Source organism: Capricornis sumatraensis, chromosome 22 (genome assembly GCF_032405125.1).
Source record: "Capricornis sumatraensis isolate serow.1 chromosome 22, serow.2, whole genome shotgun sequence".
Taxonomy (NCBI): Eukaryota; Metazoa; Chordata; class Mammalia; order Artiodactyla; family Bovidae; genus Capricornis; species Capricornis sumatraensis.
Genome location: NC_091090.1, coordinates 34,102,107 through 34,117,793, shown reverse-complemented (window position 1 = coordinate 34,117,793; position 15,687 = coordinate 34,102,107). Strand labels below are relative to the sequence as shown.

Genomic DNA, 15,687 nt, shown 5'->3' with positions numbered 1-15,687 from the left:
ACTCTCTGTCCCCATTTTGATGTCTCTCTCAGAAGCTTTCTCTCTCCCTTGTTACACTTTAATAAAACTCTGCTATACAGAAGCTCTTGAGTGATCAAGCCCGGTCCCTGGTCCCAAAGTTAAATCTACAGAGATCACAAATCTGACATCATTCACCATAAGCTATCAGCAGTATACTTACATATTTGAAAAGTTATTCCCTGATGGTTCAACTTCCAATCAGCCTCCATCTAGATGCTGACTGAGTTCCTCCCCTCTAGAAAATTAAGAGGTCTTGACAAACCTTCAAATGCTGGGAGCCACTAGAATAAGGTGGAGCAGGAATACTCCACAATTGTTGACAAACTACACCCCTGCCTGAGAAAGAAAGCAGGGGACAGAGACAGCGGTAGACAGAGAAAGACTCTTCTTTAAGCCACTGGATTTTCATGGTCTTTTTCTTATAGCAGCTTAGCCTTTAATTCAGCTAATAGAGTTTTCCTCTCACATCTCTGGATTTTCCTCCCAATCTCATGAAGAGTCTTAAAATTCTCTATTACCCAATCATTAAATGTTGAGGTGCCTCAAACCTTGGTCTTCAGTCTTCTTTCTCTAAAATCTCTCCTCATGTAATGTCCTTCATTCTTTTGGTTCCCAGGAGTAATGGGAATGACCATTAGCAGTTGCCAGAAAATGAAAATAGAATCTGAGTAATAAACTCTAACCTTTTTTTTTTGTCTTTTCCTTGGTGCTTAGTATTGTTTCACTTTCTCATAGGGTACCTGGTACAGAGACATTGTGCCCCAAACTTCAGCTCACTGGACTGTGTGCCGAAGTGCTGCGAATGACAAATTCTAGATGGCGGCAGCAGGCCGTGTGCAGAGATGCTGCACCTGGCACTGGGGTGTGGAGCCATAGGCAGCACAGGTGCGCGTGCCCAGGGAGAACCCGGCCACCCACTTCACAATGATAAGATACCCCAATCACGCAACTTGCGGATGGGCTGTCCAGCAGAGCGCATACTCTAGACGATGAGCTCCCATTTCTCCATTTTGTGACTAAAGGATAAAACTTCCCTTTGCTTCTACTTTTTAAAAATATTTATTTATTTTTATGTATTTATTTGGCTGTGCCATGTGTTAGTTGAGGCATGCAGGACCTAGTTGCCCAAGCAAGGATCAAACCCAGCTTCCCTGCACTGGGAGTGCAGAGTCTTAGCCATTGGGCCCCCAGGGAAGTTCCTTTGCTCCTGATCTGAACTCCATCTTGTTCTATTGGCAAGATCAACACCCAGCAGAAGGACCATTTTTAGGGCCCAACTTCAACGCATTGGTAACAGTTGCAAATATCTTTGACAGAGTTTGTATTTATGATCCAGATGATTTCCATAGACCCCCAGACTCTATGTCATAGCTTAGGCCCTCCCAGAAAAGGGAACTTGAAACAAAGGTTTGTGAACAAGCACTTAATGGAGAATGAGATACAGCATCAGGACTTGTCAAGGATACATTATCAAATTTGCCGTTAGTATGGAGTAACTGGGTGCTCAATCACATTTGTCCCCCTATAGCATGTCCTAGGAGATATCCAACAGATCCCTAGCCCAGCAGAAGAAAGGAAAAATAATCTACTTATCAGCCCCCATTTCCCATTAGTCAAATCTTCACTCTGAATCTGACCAGTCCCATGTAGGGCCCTTCCTGGTGACAGACCCCTTTGTGTCCCCACTTACTGATTTGTTCTCTTTGTTTTATAATGTTGGGCCATGCTGCATGGCATGTGGGTTCTAGTCTCCTGACCAGGGATGGAACCCTCGACCTCTGCGGTGAAAGAGAGGACTCTTAACCACCAGGCCAACAGGAAAGATCTCTCACCAATTGGATTTTTTCTTTTGTTTTTGCTGTGCTTGGTCTTTGTTGTGGCTCTTCATTGCTCCATGCAGGCTTTCTCTAGCTGCGGTGCAAGGGTTTCTCATTGCTGTGGCTTCTCTTTCTGGGGACCACAGGCTCTAGGGCGTGCTGGCTTCAGTAGTTGTGGCTCATGGGATCTAGAGAGCTGGCTGGGTAGCTGTGGCACATGGCCTTAGTTGCTCTGCATCATGTAGGAACTTCCTGGACCAGGAATGTAACTTGTGTTCACTGCATTGGCAGCAGGATTCTCCCACTAGACCACTAGGGAAGCACCTACTTATTGCCAACTGGGGAAAGAGGCCATGAAAACACACTGTGACCTCCTAAACCTTCCATGTGAAATAAAGAACAGAACGTAACAGTTACTATTTATGGAGGTAAAGAATGCACAAAGAGAGACAGGACAGTCAAGCAGGAGAGTAGCCATAATTTCAACAAGTAATGGGTCACAAGAACTTGGAAATCAGCCTTCCCCATATGAACATTCCAGGCCATCCTACTGGAAGACAAGACACCACATCAGGGAGATGGAAACCATGCCAACTGTGGCAGTCTTGGATCAGGAAGCCCTAAGTCAACCCAGAAGCTAACTGCTGGCATTTGAGTGAGTCCAGCCAAGACCTGAAGAATTGTCTAGCTAAGCTTAGCCCAAATTGCTAATGCACATAATTGTGAGATAAATTAATGGTTGGTGTTTTAAGCAACTTAATTTTTGAAGTGATTTGTTATATAGAAAAAGCTAGTCAATTGTAGGTGCCAATTTACCTATTGGCATCAGAATACATGTGTTGTAGAAGTAGCAATTTTTAGGAAATGATAAAATGTTAATATTCCTTACAGCATTTTGGTGGTTTCCTGTTCTTATTTTGGCTATGCTTTCATGTAATAATTTCGCATATCTTTTTGCAAATAGATGATGTATGATGTACCTAAAAGGAAATGCAAACAAGAAAAATCCCTGGAGCTTTAAAAAACAATAACCTCAAAACAGATGCTATCAGAACACTGAATCAACATCCCTGGAAGTTGAAATGAATACATGACCTTAAAATTTAAACACTCGCTTTTCAAAGGGAATGAAGGAAACAAATTCCCTTCAGAAATGTCAGAGGGAATTTTAGGTGACTCATGCGGGACACACAGATACATCTAAAGAGCACTGGCGTTCAAGGTCCTTCCATTAAACTGTCCTCCTCAGCCATCATCTGGAGTCAGAGGCCTTCCAAAGCACCTTCTTCATCGCTCCCTTCACATCCCTGTTCCTCAGCGTATATATGAGGGGGTTGGTCATGGGGATAATGACAGTGTAGAAGAGAGACATGAACTTGTCCTGATCCTGGGAGTTTTTGCTGCTGGGCTGATAATATACATAGAAGGCTGTGCCAAAGAACAGGGAGACCACCGTGAGGTGCGATCCACACGTGCCAAATGCTTTTCTCCGCCCTGCAGTGGACTTTATTCTTAAGACCGCCCTGACAATCCGACCATAGGAGAACATGATTAATGAAACAGGTGTGAGAAGAATGATGACACTGGCAAAAAAGGTCATATACACATTCATGGTGGTGTCAACACAGGCAAGTTTGAGAAAAGGAGGCATCTCACAAAGGAAGTGGTCTAATTTATTTCTCCCACAAAGTGGTAAAAGGAAGGTGAGCACTGTCTGCAATAAGGAGATGGCAAAACCAGTGACCCACGAAGCAGAAGCCATCAGGGCACACAGACGAGGATGCATGATTACTGTGTAGTGAAGGGGCCTGCAAACAGCTGCATAGCGGTCCAATGCCATAACTCCTAGGAGAATACATTCTGTACATCCCAATGCCAGAGAGATATACATTTGAACTACACAGCCACCAAAGGAGATGGATTTGTCTGCTCCACTGAGATTAACCAGGAACTGGGGAACGATGCTGGTGGTGTAGCACATGTCCAGAAAGCTCAGGTTAGACAGGAAAAAGTACATTGGGGTGTGAAGACATGGGTCCAAGTAGGACAATGCAATGATGGTTGTGTTTCCCAGCAAAGTGAAGATGTAGAAGATCAAAAGGACCACAAAGAGGACGAGCTCAAGTTGAGGCCTGTCAGAGAAACCTAGTAGGATAAACCCAGTGAAAGAACTTCCATTTTTCTGTTCCATCCTTTGCTAGCACAGGGTTCCTGTCAAACCAAGCATTTAGCAATTTATAAAAGCTATTTTCCAAAAAAGAGCAGGATTAAAGAGGAAAATCTATCATGTTCAAAGGCATGGCCATAGCATTTTATATACAATTATTTGAATAAATGATGTACTCATTGAAATGGATATATCTTAAATCAATTAGTTCTATTCTATTCACAAAAAGTTATATATTGATATTCAATACAAAAAAATGAAATAATAAGATCAAATAATGCATCTTAGTTTGCATCAATCATAGATATAAAATGTCTTTTGTGATTGAGATGAATAGGATTGAATTATGATCATTATATATGTAAATTTTAGAGAAAGTGGAAATGAGGGAAAATCAAGGCAGAGTGATTAGAAAGAGTAAGAAAGATGTAGACAGAGGAAGAAAGTTTATTTTAAATATGTATCTCATTATTCTAGACAACTGTATGTGTACATACCTCACATGTAACTGAATAATAGAAAATAATCTCGAAAATGCATTCAGATATAGAAGTTTATGAGCTAGAACATATTTATACAAAGAATTATATTATATTCAAAGTATCACTAATAGTGCTTCATGCAAACATTTTGACAAAATTTTTATCTTTCTACTCCTAATACATTATATTTGTGAATGCTATACACCAATCTTTTTGTATAGTAGTAAAAAATAAAGAAAACATAAAAATAAAATTTTGAGAGTTTGAAAAATCACCATTCAATTATAGTGCTTAACGCTTGCCCTTGAGATAACTAGAATTATGACACTAATTTAACAAGAACTCCAAAACTTTATTCACTGCGCATAGTCAGTTCATGGGGTTCCCTGATGACTCACCAGTAAAGAACCTGCAGGAGATGCAGGAAATGCTGGTTCAGTCCCTGTTTCAGAAAGATACACTGGAGAAGACAATGGCAATCCACTCTAGTACAGAGAAGCTGGTGGGCTATAGTCCATAGGGTCGTAAAGAGTCAGACATGACATAGTGACTAAACCACAAAAATAGTCAGTTCACAGCAGAAGTTCAAAACCCAATGACCTGAACTTACCTCTTCTTTCTGTTGATGTCATTTTCTTATATTACCAGCAACTAAAATGCCTGGAATTCCTAACGAAGATATGATTAGTCACTATCAACATTTTAATCAAGATAAATATTTTCTAAAGATATCCAACTGTGTAATCTGCACAAAGTGTAATGCTTTACAACACTCCCTATGATAAATAATTAAATAGATGAACACATACAAACACAGGTGCACTGTCAATGTGGTGATAGGTCAAAGATAGAATGTGAAACTAAAAGTATTAGTAATACAAGAGAAGAAATAAAGAAAAGCACATTTTGGTGTTATAAAAATCTAAGAACATCCATTTACATTAGGTTAATTTTACATATGCACCTTTCTGGGAGCTATCTTGAAACATTACTTACACCAACCTGAACACAATACCAGCTCTAAGGTTAACTGACTATCATATTCATCCAACTACTTATTACTACATAAACATGATCATTGGGATTCACTGGTGGCTCAGACAGTAAACAGTCTGCCTGCAACGCGGGAGATCCGAGTTTGATCCCTGGGTCGGCAAAATCCCCTGGAGAAAGAAATGGCAACCCACTCCAGTATTCTTGCCTAGAAAATCCCATGGGTGGAGGAGCTTGGCGGGCTACAGTCCAAAGAGTTGAAAAGAGTTGGACACAACTGACCGACTTCACTTTCACTTTTTCATCCATTAACTTAAGCAGCATAAGAAGGTATATAATTCAGTTCTATTGTATTCAAATGGTTAGGCACATAGTACATTTTTAATTCTTCTAAGGCTTTCAAAATCTGAATCTGAATTGGGTGTAGACTCACCCCTGTGTGAAAGAAACTGATACAAAATTGTCATAAAATAAATGCTAATAAAAACTGAGTAAAGGAAAAAGTGTGAAAGTGTTACTCACTCAGTCATGTCTGACTCTTTGTGACCCCATGTACTGTAGCCCTCCAGGTTCCTCTATCCACGGGATTCTCCAGGCAAGAATACTGGAGTGGGTTGCCGTGCACACCTCCACGGGATCATCGCAACCCTGGGATCAAACCCACATTTCTTATATCTCCTGCATTGGCGGGCTGGTTCTTTACCACTAGTGCCACCTGGGAATCACATCAGAGATCAAATTGCCATTATTAGTTGGATCATAAAAAAAGCAAGTAAGTAAAGTTGCTCAGTCATGTCCGACTCTTTGCGACCCCATGGACTGTATGTAGCCTACCATGCTCCTCCGTCCATGGGATTTTCCAGGCAAAGGTACTGGAGTGGGTTGCCATTTCCTTCTAAAGAGGATCTTCCCAACCCAGGGATCGAACTTGGGTCTCCCGCATTGTAGGCAGACGTTTTACTGTCTGAGGCACCAGGGAAGTCAAAAAAAAAAAAAAAATGGCAAAGGAATTCCCCAAAAAATCTACTTCTGCTTCAATGACGACACTAATGCCTTTGACTGTTGGACCACAACAAACTGTGGAAAATCCTTAAAGAGATGGGAATACCAGACCACCTAACCTGTCTCCTGAGAAACCCATATGCAGGTCAAGATGCAACAGTTAGAACCATACATGGAACAACAGACTGCTTCAAAATTGGGAAAGGAGTACATTCATGACTGTGTATTGTCATCCTGCTTATTTAACTTATATACAGAGTAGATCATGTGAAATGCCAGGCTGAATGACTCACAAACTGGAATCAAGATTGCTGGGAGAAATATCGACAACCTCAGATATGCAGATGATACCACCCTGATGGCAAAAAGCTAAGAGGAACTAAAGAGCCTCTTGATGAAGGTGAAAGAGAAGAGTGAAATGGCTGGCTTAAAACTTAACATTCAAAAAACTTAAGATCATGGCATCTGGGCCCATCACTTCATGGCAAATAGATGGAAGAAAAGTGGAAGCAATGACAGATTTTATTTGCTTGGGCTCCAAAATCACTACAAATGGTGACTGCAGCCATGAAATTAGAAGACACATGCTCCTTGAAAGAAAAGCTGTGACAAACTTAGATAGCATATTAAAAGCAGAGACATCACTTTACCAGCAAAGGTCTGTACACTCAGAGCTATGGTTTTTCCAGTAATTATGTATGGATGTGAGAATTGAACCATGAAGAAGGCTGAGTACCAAAGAATTGATGCTTTTGAATTGTGGTGCTGGAGAGGACTCTTGAGAGTTCCTTGGATTGCAAGGAGATCCAACCACTCAGTCCTAAAGGAAATCAACACTGAATGTTCACTGGAAGGACCGATGCTAACGCTGAAGCTCCAAAACTTTGGCCACTTGATCCAAAAGGCCAACTTATTGGAAAAGACCCTGATTTTGGAAAAGATTGACCGCAGGAGGAGAAGTGATCGACAGAGGATGAAATGGTTGGATGGCATCATTGACTCAATGGACGTGAACTTGAGATGGTGAAAGACAGGGAAGCCTGGCATGCTGCAATTCCTGGGGTTGCAAAGTCCGACATGACTGAGCAACTGAACAACAACTCCAAAGAGTCAAATGAAAGAAGAGGTAATGGTGGAGGGGCCCTGGGGAATATTCCTTCATCAATAGCATAAATGTCCTCCATGTCCCATAATTTAGTGGTAAGGAAAGAAAAAAAATCAGATGGTTTGAAATATAAAAAGGACACATAATAGAAATTTAATACATCATATATGAGAAGGATTAAGCTCATCTAACTTAACACTCTATCACAAAACAGTATGGAAGAGCACTATAGTGTTCACACACCTCCAAAAACAACATTTAATAAAACTTATCACATATAAAGTTTGATAAGTACCCAAGTTTTGAAGGCTGTAATGATATGCTACTTATAGCTAATAATGCTGGGATTCCCTGGTGGTCCAGTGGTGAAGAGTCTGCCATGCAATGTAAGGGACACAGGTTTGATCCCTGGTCAAGAAAGATCCTGCATGAGCAGGACAACTATGATTCCATATGCATGGGGCAGCCATACACATCCGCCACAACTACTGTCTCCTGCACCACAATCACTGAAGCTCGTGCTCCACAAGAGAAGACAACACAGTGAGAAGCCGGCGTACCGCAACTAAAGAGTAGCCTCTGCTTGCTGCAACTGGAGAAAGCCTGTGAGCAGCAACCAAGATCCAATGCAATCAAATATTAGAGTAAATAAAGAAACATTTTTGAAAATAATAATAATAATGCCAATACTGTTGGTATTGTTGATTGTTTGATATGCTCTAAAGCATTTACATGCATAGTGTCAACTATCTTCAAAAAAAGTTTGACATTTATTACTGTTACCCTTCTATATTTGAAGAGTATATAGATTCAAGTGGTTAAGTAGCTTAGCCAAGATTATTAAAATCCTAAATCTGTAAACACAAATTAGGTCTCTTTGACATCAAAGTTTGTGTTTTTAGCAAACACATTGCTTTATTGCCAGACATGAATATAATAAAATTCAGGGGACACCACTGCAGATGGCAGAGTTTACAATTTCATAAGATTTCATTCTTCCTTTGATTTCTTATAAGAATGTGATCTGTGGTATCCACAACAGAAGCCTATCTAGAAAAAAATTTATAACAGAATTATAAAATTTTGACAGATAGTCTAAATGTGCAATGACAGGATATGTTCCCTGACTCACACCTGCTCAGAAGAGCAAATACAAGCTATGTCTCAGTGTCATGAACATATATACAAATACTGACACATTCATCCTAGATGCACTGCTGGAAAACTTTCCTAAATGTACTTAATAAAGGAAGCATTTAACAAAGTGAAGGGCAAATATAAAATGTTAATTCATCAAAGGAAAACACCAATACAATAATGGACCAGGGTAATAAAACAATGGTATATTTTATCATCATATCAATAAGGACCAGAACAGCAAATGATTTAAGATAAAATCTTGTCAAGATGAAGTGGTTCAAACCATGTGCAACTATACAGAATAATATTCATTTATTAGAAAAAGGATGCTGAATGACCAAGTATCTGACAGGTATAAAAATGAATGATTTTAGGTTGAAAAATTTAATATCAGACAACAACAAACAAAAGTAACACCAACTAAAACAGAAAAAAAGAATATAATTGTCTTTGTATGTTACAAATGGTTCCAGTCCAAGTGTATATTACACTGGAAGGTAATTAGGATAGCAATGTCATATCTGCTTCTTTAAATTCTTTTCTCTAAAGAAATTCAGGAAGTTATCCCTTCCTGAGTAAATCAGATATGGGAAACTTCAAGGTGCAAGATGCATCATTGCAATGATCTCAAGAGTACATTCTGCTGGCCTGGGTCAAACCAATCCCTTGCTCCTTCCCTACTCAGCACCCAACCTTCCTAAAACTGTTTGCACCACCACAGAAGGCAATGACTCAAGGTAAGGAATATTTCTTGGCTAAGGTTAAATGGGAAATTTTTATTTCCTTGCTTCCCTGGTGGCTCAGAGGATAAAGCGTCTGCCTGCAAAGCAGGAGACCCGGGTTCGATCCCTGGGTTGGGAAGATCCCCTGGAGAAGGAAATGGCAACCCACTCCAGTATTCTTGCCTGGAGAATCCCATGGACAGAGGAGCCTGGAGGGCTACAGTCCACAGGGTCGCAAAGAGTCGGACATGACTGAGCAACTTCACACACACACACCACATTTAAAGAATTCTACTTTTTAATCGGGAATCATCATCTATGTTAAAATACATATCAACTGACCTAACACAATAAGGAATACTGAGTAGTATGAGACAAACTACGTAAATAATAAAATAAATAACATAAATAATAAAAACTAGAAATATTAAACACATTCATCCTAGCTACAGGAACAACAAATACTTTCCTTGATAACCATCATGATATGATATAAAACAGGCAAATTCCACTATACAAGTTACATATCAATAAATATTTGGATACAAATGACAAATAATTGAAAAATCAAAGTATATCTATAATATAGAAAATATTAAGTAGGTAAAATTAACAGATTCTACAATAAAAGATGACATCTTACATAACAATTATTTTTTAAAAGAATATGATAGAAAATTATATCTCACAAGAACACAATTCCACTATACTAATTAAGAGAAGAGGCATCAAATGAGAGAGGTTAAATGCTTAATACAGACACATATCAGTGCTAGAGGTATATTTACAATTATAATAACTGTATATTACTAACACATAATATAACTGAAATTTTAGTGGAAGAAGATAAGTATTTCAAGAAAACTAACTACTTGGTGTGCAAACCATTTTAAAGACAAAAGATCTCAAGATAATGTCTCTTTAAGAGATCTCAAATCATGCAACATTCACTGATAAATTTAAAGTTCAAACTCTACCCTATCCAGTTCCTCAAGGAATCCTGAAAAGGTGCAGACAAAACCCCTACAGCCTCAGAGCCATAACTGAATCACTCTTGCTTTAATAATCCTTCTGTCTCAGCTTAACTCCAATACATTAGGCCTGGTCCCTAATGGCAATGAAGGACTTACAAATGAGGAAGAAGTGAATCTATCATGGTATCAGAAATAATAGTTCTAATCAATATGGACAACGTTTGGCCAGCTTGGGAAGGAGAAGCTGAAGTAGGAATTTCTTTGCAAGCTGTTTATTAATCGAATGTTCTCAGGATAAAGAGAATCAAAGAGCAAAATAGAGCGGACAATGCTGCTAAGCAAGGATGTGATCGCAAATGGAACAGCATAAGCCTGGTCCCAGAGAAAGATGGAATATGACTCTCCAACAGAACTCTCTGCTGATAGAAAGTATTCTGTCTTCACTAATACAATCACTGCTACCCACATGTTGCTGACTGAGCATTTCAAGGGTGGCAGCTAAGGAACTGAAGTTTAAATTTAAATTTAATTCAGGTTAATTTAAATACCTAGTCATTTAAATGTGACCAGGTACTGACATACAGAATAACAAGCTGTGGAGCATGCATTGTGTCCAAAAGCCAGCCTTTTATATATCCTGAGTCTGTCATTGACTGCAAGCTGACCCAACCAACATCAGGAGACCTCCTGGTAACGTGGCTCCCATTCAATTGATGGCAATTTTCTGAAGAAGGAATGGGCTCTGAAGCTATCAGTCAATACTCATGACAAATATGGTGTGGACTGGTGCACCCACCAGCCAGTAGAAAAGATCTGAACTGGACACCAAAAGCATTCATACAAAACCTAGAGTCTATTCATACAAAACGTAGAGTCCATTCATAAGTGTGTACAAGGATGAAAGGACAGTCACCAGTGTACACTACACATCACCTCAGTGCGAGGCCATCAAAAAATTGTCATTTGCCTTATTCACCAATAAATTAAACATTCAGATCACCTTGTCTGACCCACGTTTCTCTTCTCAAATTGGTATTCCTCCTCAATTGAAGAATGATCATTTTTCATTAACAATAAACTCAAAAGTGCATTGGCACAGGAACCATGAAATGGACCTTCATGGTTGTAATTATCAAACTACCATTTGGAAGACTACATATGTTCATTTCTTTGAGAAAATGAATGTTTAAAAACTACAGATATTGACAATACACTTTAAGAAACATTCTGTAATTTCACAGTAAATAGGAGTTGAGGAAATAATGAAAGTGTATAGTCTAATATTTTCACATTCACATATATGCTATTATTCAATTACTGAAGGACATATTTTATGACAGCCAAATATCCTGAATTTAAATTGTTCAACATATTCATACTGAGACATAATGAATATACTACAATAGGATGAAATGTCTAGGAACACAAAATTGGCTTCCATAAGGAACACTTCAGTTTAGTTCTTTAATTGGATAAATTTCCTTAGGAACTTCTGTTTCTTTTGCCAACTGACATGTATGTTACTCAGCTTAGCTTTTAAAGAACACTTGCAACTGAAAACAAACTAACTTACCAATTCCTAAAGTAGCACAAAGATCAAGTTCTAGTCCTGTCAGTCTGAGTCACCTTATGTGAGTGTTCTAAACTCGTTCCCTATCTCATTTCCAGTTTCTGCCTTTAACACAGTACTGGGCATTGAGACCTGGGTGTGTAGACTAAGGACACAGGCTGTATGAAATGAGTACATAAGCTGACTCTATCAGCATTGGAATATCCTTAAGGTTTCCTTAAGCAAGAAGACATTTCTCGTGATAATTTCAAATACCTTCACAGGACTGAAGATCAGCATTGTATCTAGCTGGTAGGATGATTTAGGAAGGCAATCTCAAACTCTCAGGATTCCTTCTGAATATACTGTCTTGGCTCTATGATGGAGAGCTCATTATGAAAGCATGAGATTGGTATGAAACTGCAGTAAAACTGGTCCGGTGAAAACTATTTACCTGGCTGAAGTCTCTGGAGAATGAATGTCCTGTACTGTTAATTAGCTGATGTTGCCTAGCTGCCCAGAGATGACAATCCTTAGAGAAAATGAATATCAAGGAGAATGCAAGAAGATACCTAATCTGTCTCTTTAATAATTTCTCATAAATGACAGAGGTCAGATAACTCCCTAGACTTACAAGTTATCTTAACTCTCATCTTTTAATGGCTAGGATATTTTACTAAATAACTGAGATTTTTTTCACACAGTTGCAAAAAAAAATTCTGCATATAGAAATAAGAACTCATTCAGTTACCCAACTTTAACGGTAAATTAATTTCACCTAATATTCATAATCAAATTGTTTTTTCTTTGTTTTATAATACAATTTATTCATTTTAATTGATTGAAGGATAATTGCTTTACACTATTGTACTTGTTTCTGCCAAATATCAACATGAATCAGCCATAGGTATACCTATGTCCCTTCCCTCTTGAGCCTCCTTCCCCATCTCACTCCTCTAGGTTTTACAAAGCCCTGGGCTGAGTCGCTGAGTCCCTGAGTCATACAGCAAATTATAACCAACTTCTAAGAGATCACAGAGTTAAAGTTTAGGCAGATTCTAACCTTTAAGGTAATATATTAAACAACAACACCCACATTTTACTCCCAAACTTCTAACGTGGCTAAGGAAAAATATCATCTCCTCTATGACATTCTTCAATTTCTATCGAGAGTGGCAATAATTTACTTAAACAAACAGAAAAACTATCGACTGTGTTTTTCTTTTGTCGTATAGTTTTTTTTTTTTAAACTATTGACTTTTTAAATGGAATTTCCGTGCTTTGCTTCAGTTCAACTCGACTTTGAATTTACGATCCAAATGATTGAGTTAAACAGGATAGCTATAATTGCTAAAGTAAAGTGAAAGAAACTGAAGGGTATTGTGTGTACTGAAGTTTGAAGATCAATCAATTTCAAAACAGCTTATACACTTGACTATACAAGGAAAAAGGCAGGAATGCTTAACATCTGTCTATGGAAGGCTTTGGCCTAACCATCAAATGCAGTTTCAAAAAATGTAAAATCTCTTTTTCCCACTAGAACACATTTTGTTTCAGAGTAATAGACCACTGCTAGTCAGTAGTATAAGCTATCTAAGAGAAAGCTATCTTCCTTAAAATAGTCTTAAATTAGAATTTTCTCACATTTATAAGGAGACCAAGTAAAGATCAATATTGTATAGGGTGTCCAGAGATGGAGAGAGATAAGACCATGAAGACATATCACCACCCACCTACTAGAACAACAAAAATGAAAAATATAGCAACAATATCAAGTGTTGGTGAGATTGTGGAAAAACTGAATCACTCATACATTGTTAATGAAAATATAAAATGATGCAGCTATTTGATAAAAGAGCTTGGCTGTTTCTTTAAAAATCAAATATGCACTTGCCATACAGCCCAGTAATCATGCTCTTGGGCATTTATGACAGAGAAACAAAAATTTATTCCACACAAAAACCTGTGCACAATTATTCATAGCAGCTTTATCTATAACAGCAAAAAGCTGAAAACAACTAAAATATTCTAAACAAATGATGGTACACACATACCATGGAATACTACATGATAATAAAAAAATAATCTATTGATACAACGTCTTGGATGAATCTCAATGATATTATGTTACACGAAAATAAGTCTATGTTAATAGGTTAAATATGATCCCATCTATATAACACCCATGAAATAACAAAATAATAAAGATGGAGACCAAATTAGTACTGCCCAGGAGTTAGGAACGGTTTTACAGAGGGTTTGGGGTGGAGGGCGTGGGAGGAGCCTCCCTGATAGCTCAGGTGGTAAAGAATCCACCTGCAATACAGAGGACCCTGATTCGATTCCTGGTTTGGAAAGGCTATCCACTCCAGTATTCCAGCCTAGAGAATTAAATAGACTATATAGTTCGGTTCAGTTCAGTCGTTCAGTCGTGTCCGACTCTTTGTGACCCCAGGAATTGCAGCACGCCAGGCCTCCCTGTCCATCACCAACTCCCAGAGTTCACTCAAACTCATGTCCATCGAGTCAGTGATGCCATCCAGCCATCTCATCCTCTGTCATCCCCTTCTCCTCCTGCCTCCAATCCCTCCCAGCATCAGAGTCTTTTCTAATGAGTCAGCTCTTCCCATGAGGTGGCCAAAGTATTGAAGTTTCAGCTTTAGCATCTTTCCTTCCAAAGAACACCCAGGATTGATCTCCTTTAGAATGGACGGGTTGGATCTCCTTGCAGTCCAAGGGACTCTCAAGAGTCTTCTCCAACACCACAGTTCAAAAGCATCAATTCTTCAGCACTCAGCTTTCTTCACAGTCCAACTCTCACATCCATACATGACTACTGGAAAAACAATAGCCTTGACTATTTAGTTGAGTTCAGTTCAGTTCAGTCGCTCAGTCGTGTCCGACTCTTTGCGACACCATGAATCACAGCACGCCAGGCCTCCCTGTCCATCACCAACTCCCGGAGTTCACTCAGACTCACGTCCATCAAGTCAGTGATGCTATCCAGTCATCTCATCCTCTGCCCTCCCCTTCTCCTCCTGACCCCAATCCCTCCCAGCATCAGAGTCTTTTCCAATGAGTCAACTCTTCGCATGAGGTGGCCAAAGTACTGGAGTTTCAGCTTTAGCATCATTGCTTCCAAAGAAATCCCAGGGTTCATCTCCTTCAAAATGGACTGGTTGGATCTCCTTGCAGTCCAAGGGACTCTCAAGAGTCATCTCCAACACCACAGTTCAAAAGCATCAATTCTTTGGTGCTCAGCCTTCTTCACAGTCCAATTCTCACATCCATACATGACTACTGGAAAAACCATAGCCTTGACTAGATGGACCTTTGTCGGCAAAGTAATGTCTCTGCTTTTGAATGTACTATCTAGGTTGGTCATAATTTTTCTTCCAAGGAGTAAGCGTCTTTTAATTTCATGGCTGCAATCACCATCTGCAGTGACTTTGGAGCCCAAAAAAATAAAGTCTGACACTGTTTCCACTGTTTCCCCATCTATTTCCCATGAAGTGATGGGACCGGATGCCATGATCTTCGTTTTCTGAATGTGGAGCTTTAAGCCAACTTTTTCGCTCTCCTTTTTCACTTTCATCAAGAGGCTTTTTAGTTCCTCTTCACTTTCTGCCATAAGGGTGGTGTCATCTGCATATCTGAGGTTATTGATATTTCTCCCGGCAATCTTGATTCCAGCTTGTGTTTCTTCCAGTCCAGC

At 39.1% G+C, this 15,687-nt stretch overlaps 2 protein-coding genes across 2 annotated transcripts in view; both read right to left on the bottom strand.

The window, feature by feature from the left end:
- Window positions 1-15,687, bottom strand: part of LOC138069278 (zinc finger protein 184-like) — a 1,142,341-nt gene that overhangs the window by 528,103 nt on the left and 598,551 nt on the right. The gene's annotated exons all lie outside the window — the stretch shown is intronic.
- Window positions 3,091-4,029, bottom strand: LOC138069301 (putative olfactory receptor 2B8). Its single transcript, XM_068960555.1, has one exon. The coding sequence runs from the start codon at window positions 4,027-4,029 to the stop codon at window positions 3,091-3,093; it is 939 nt and encodes a 312-aa protein (XP_068816656.1).

Excerpts from the sequence above, each read along its gene's own strand:
- LOC138069301 (XM_068960555.1), bottom strand. The coding sequence starts at position 4,029 with ATGGAACAGAAAAATGGAAGTTCTTTCACTGGGTTTATCCTACTAGGT.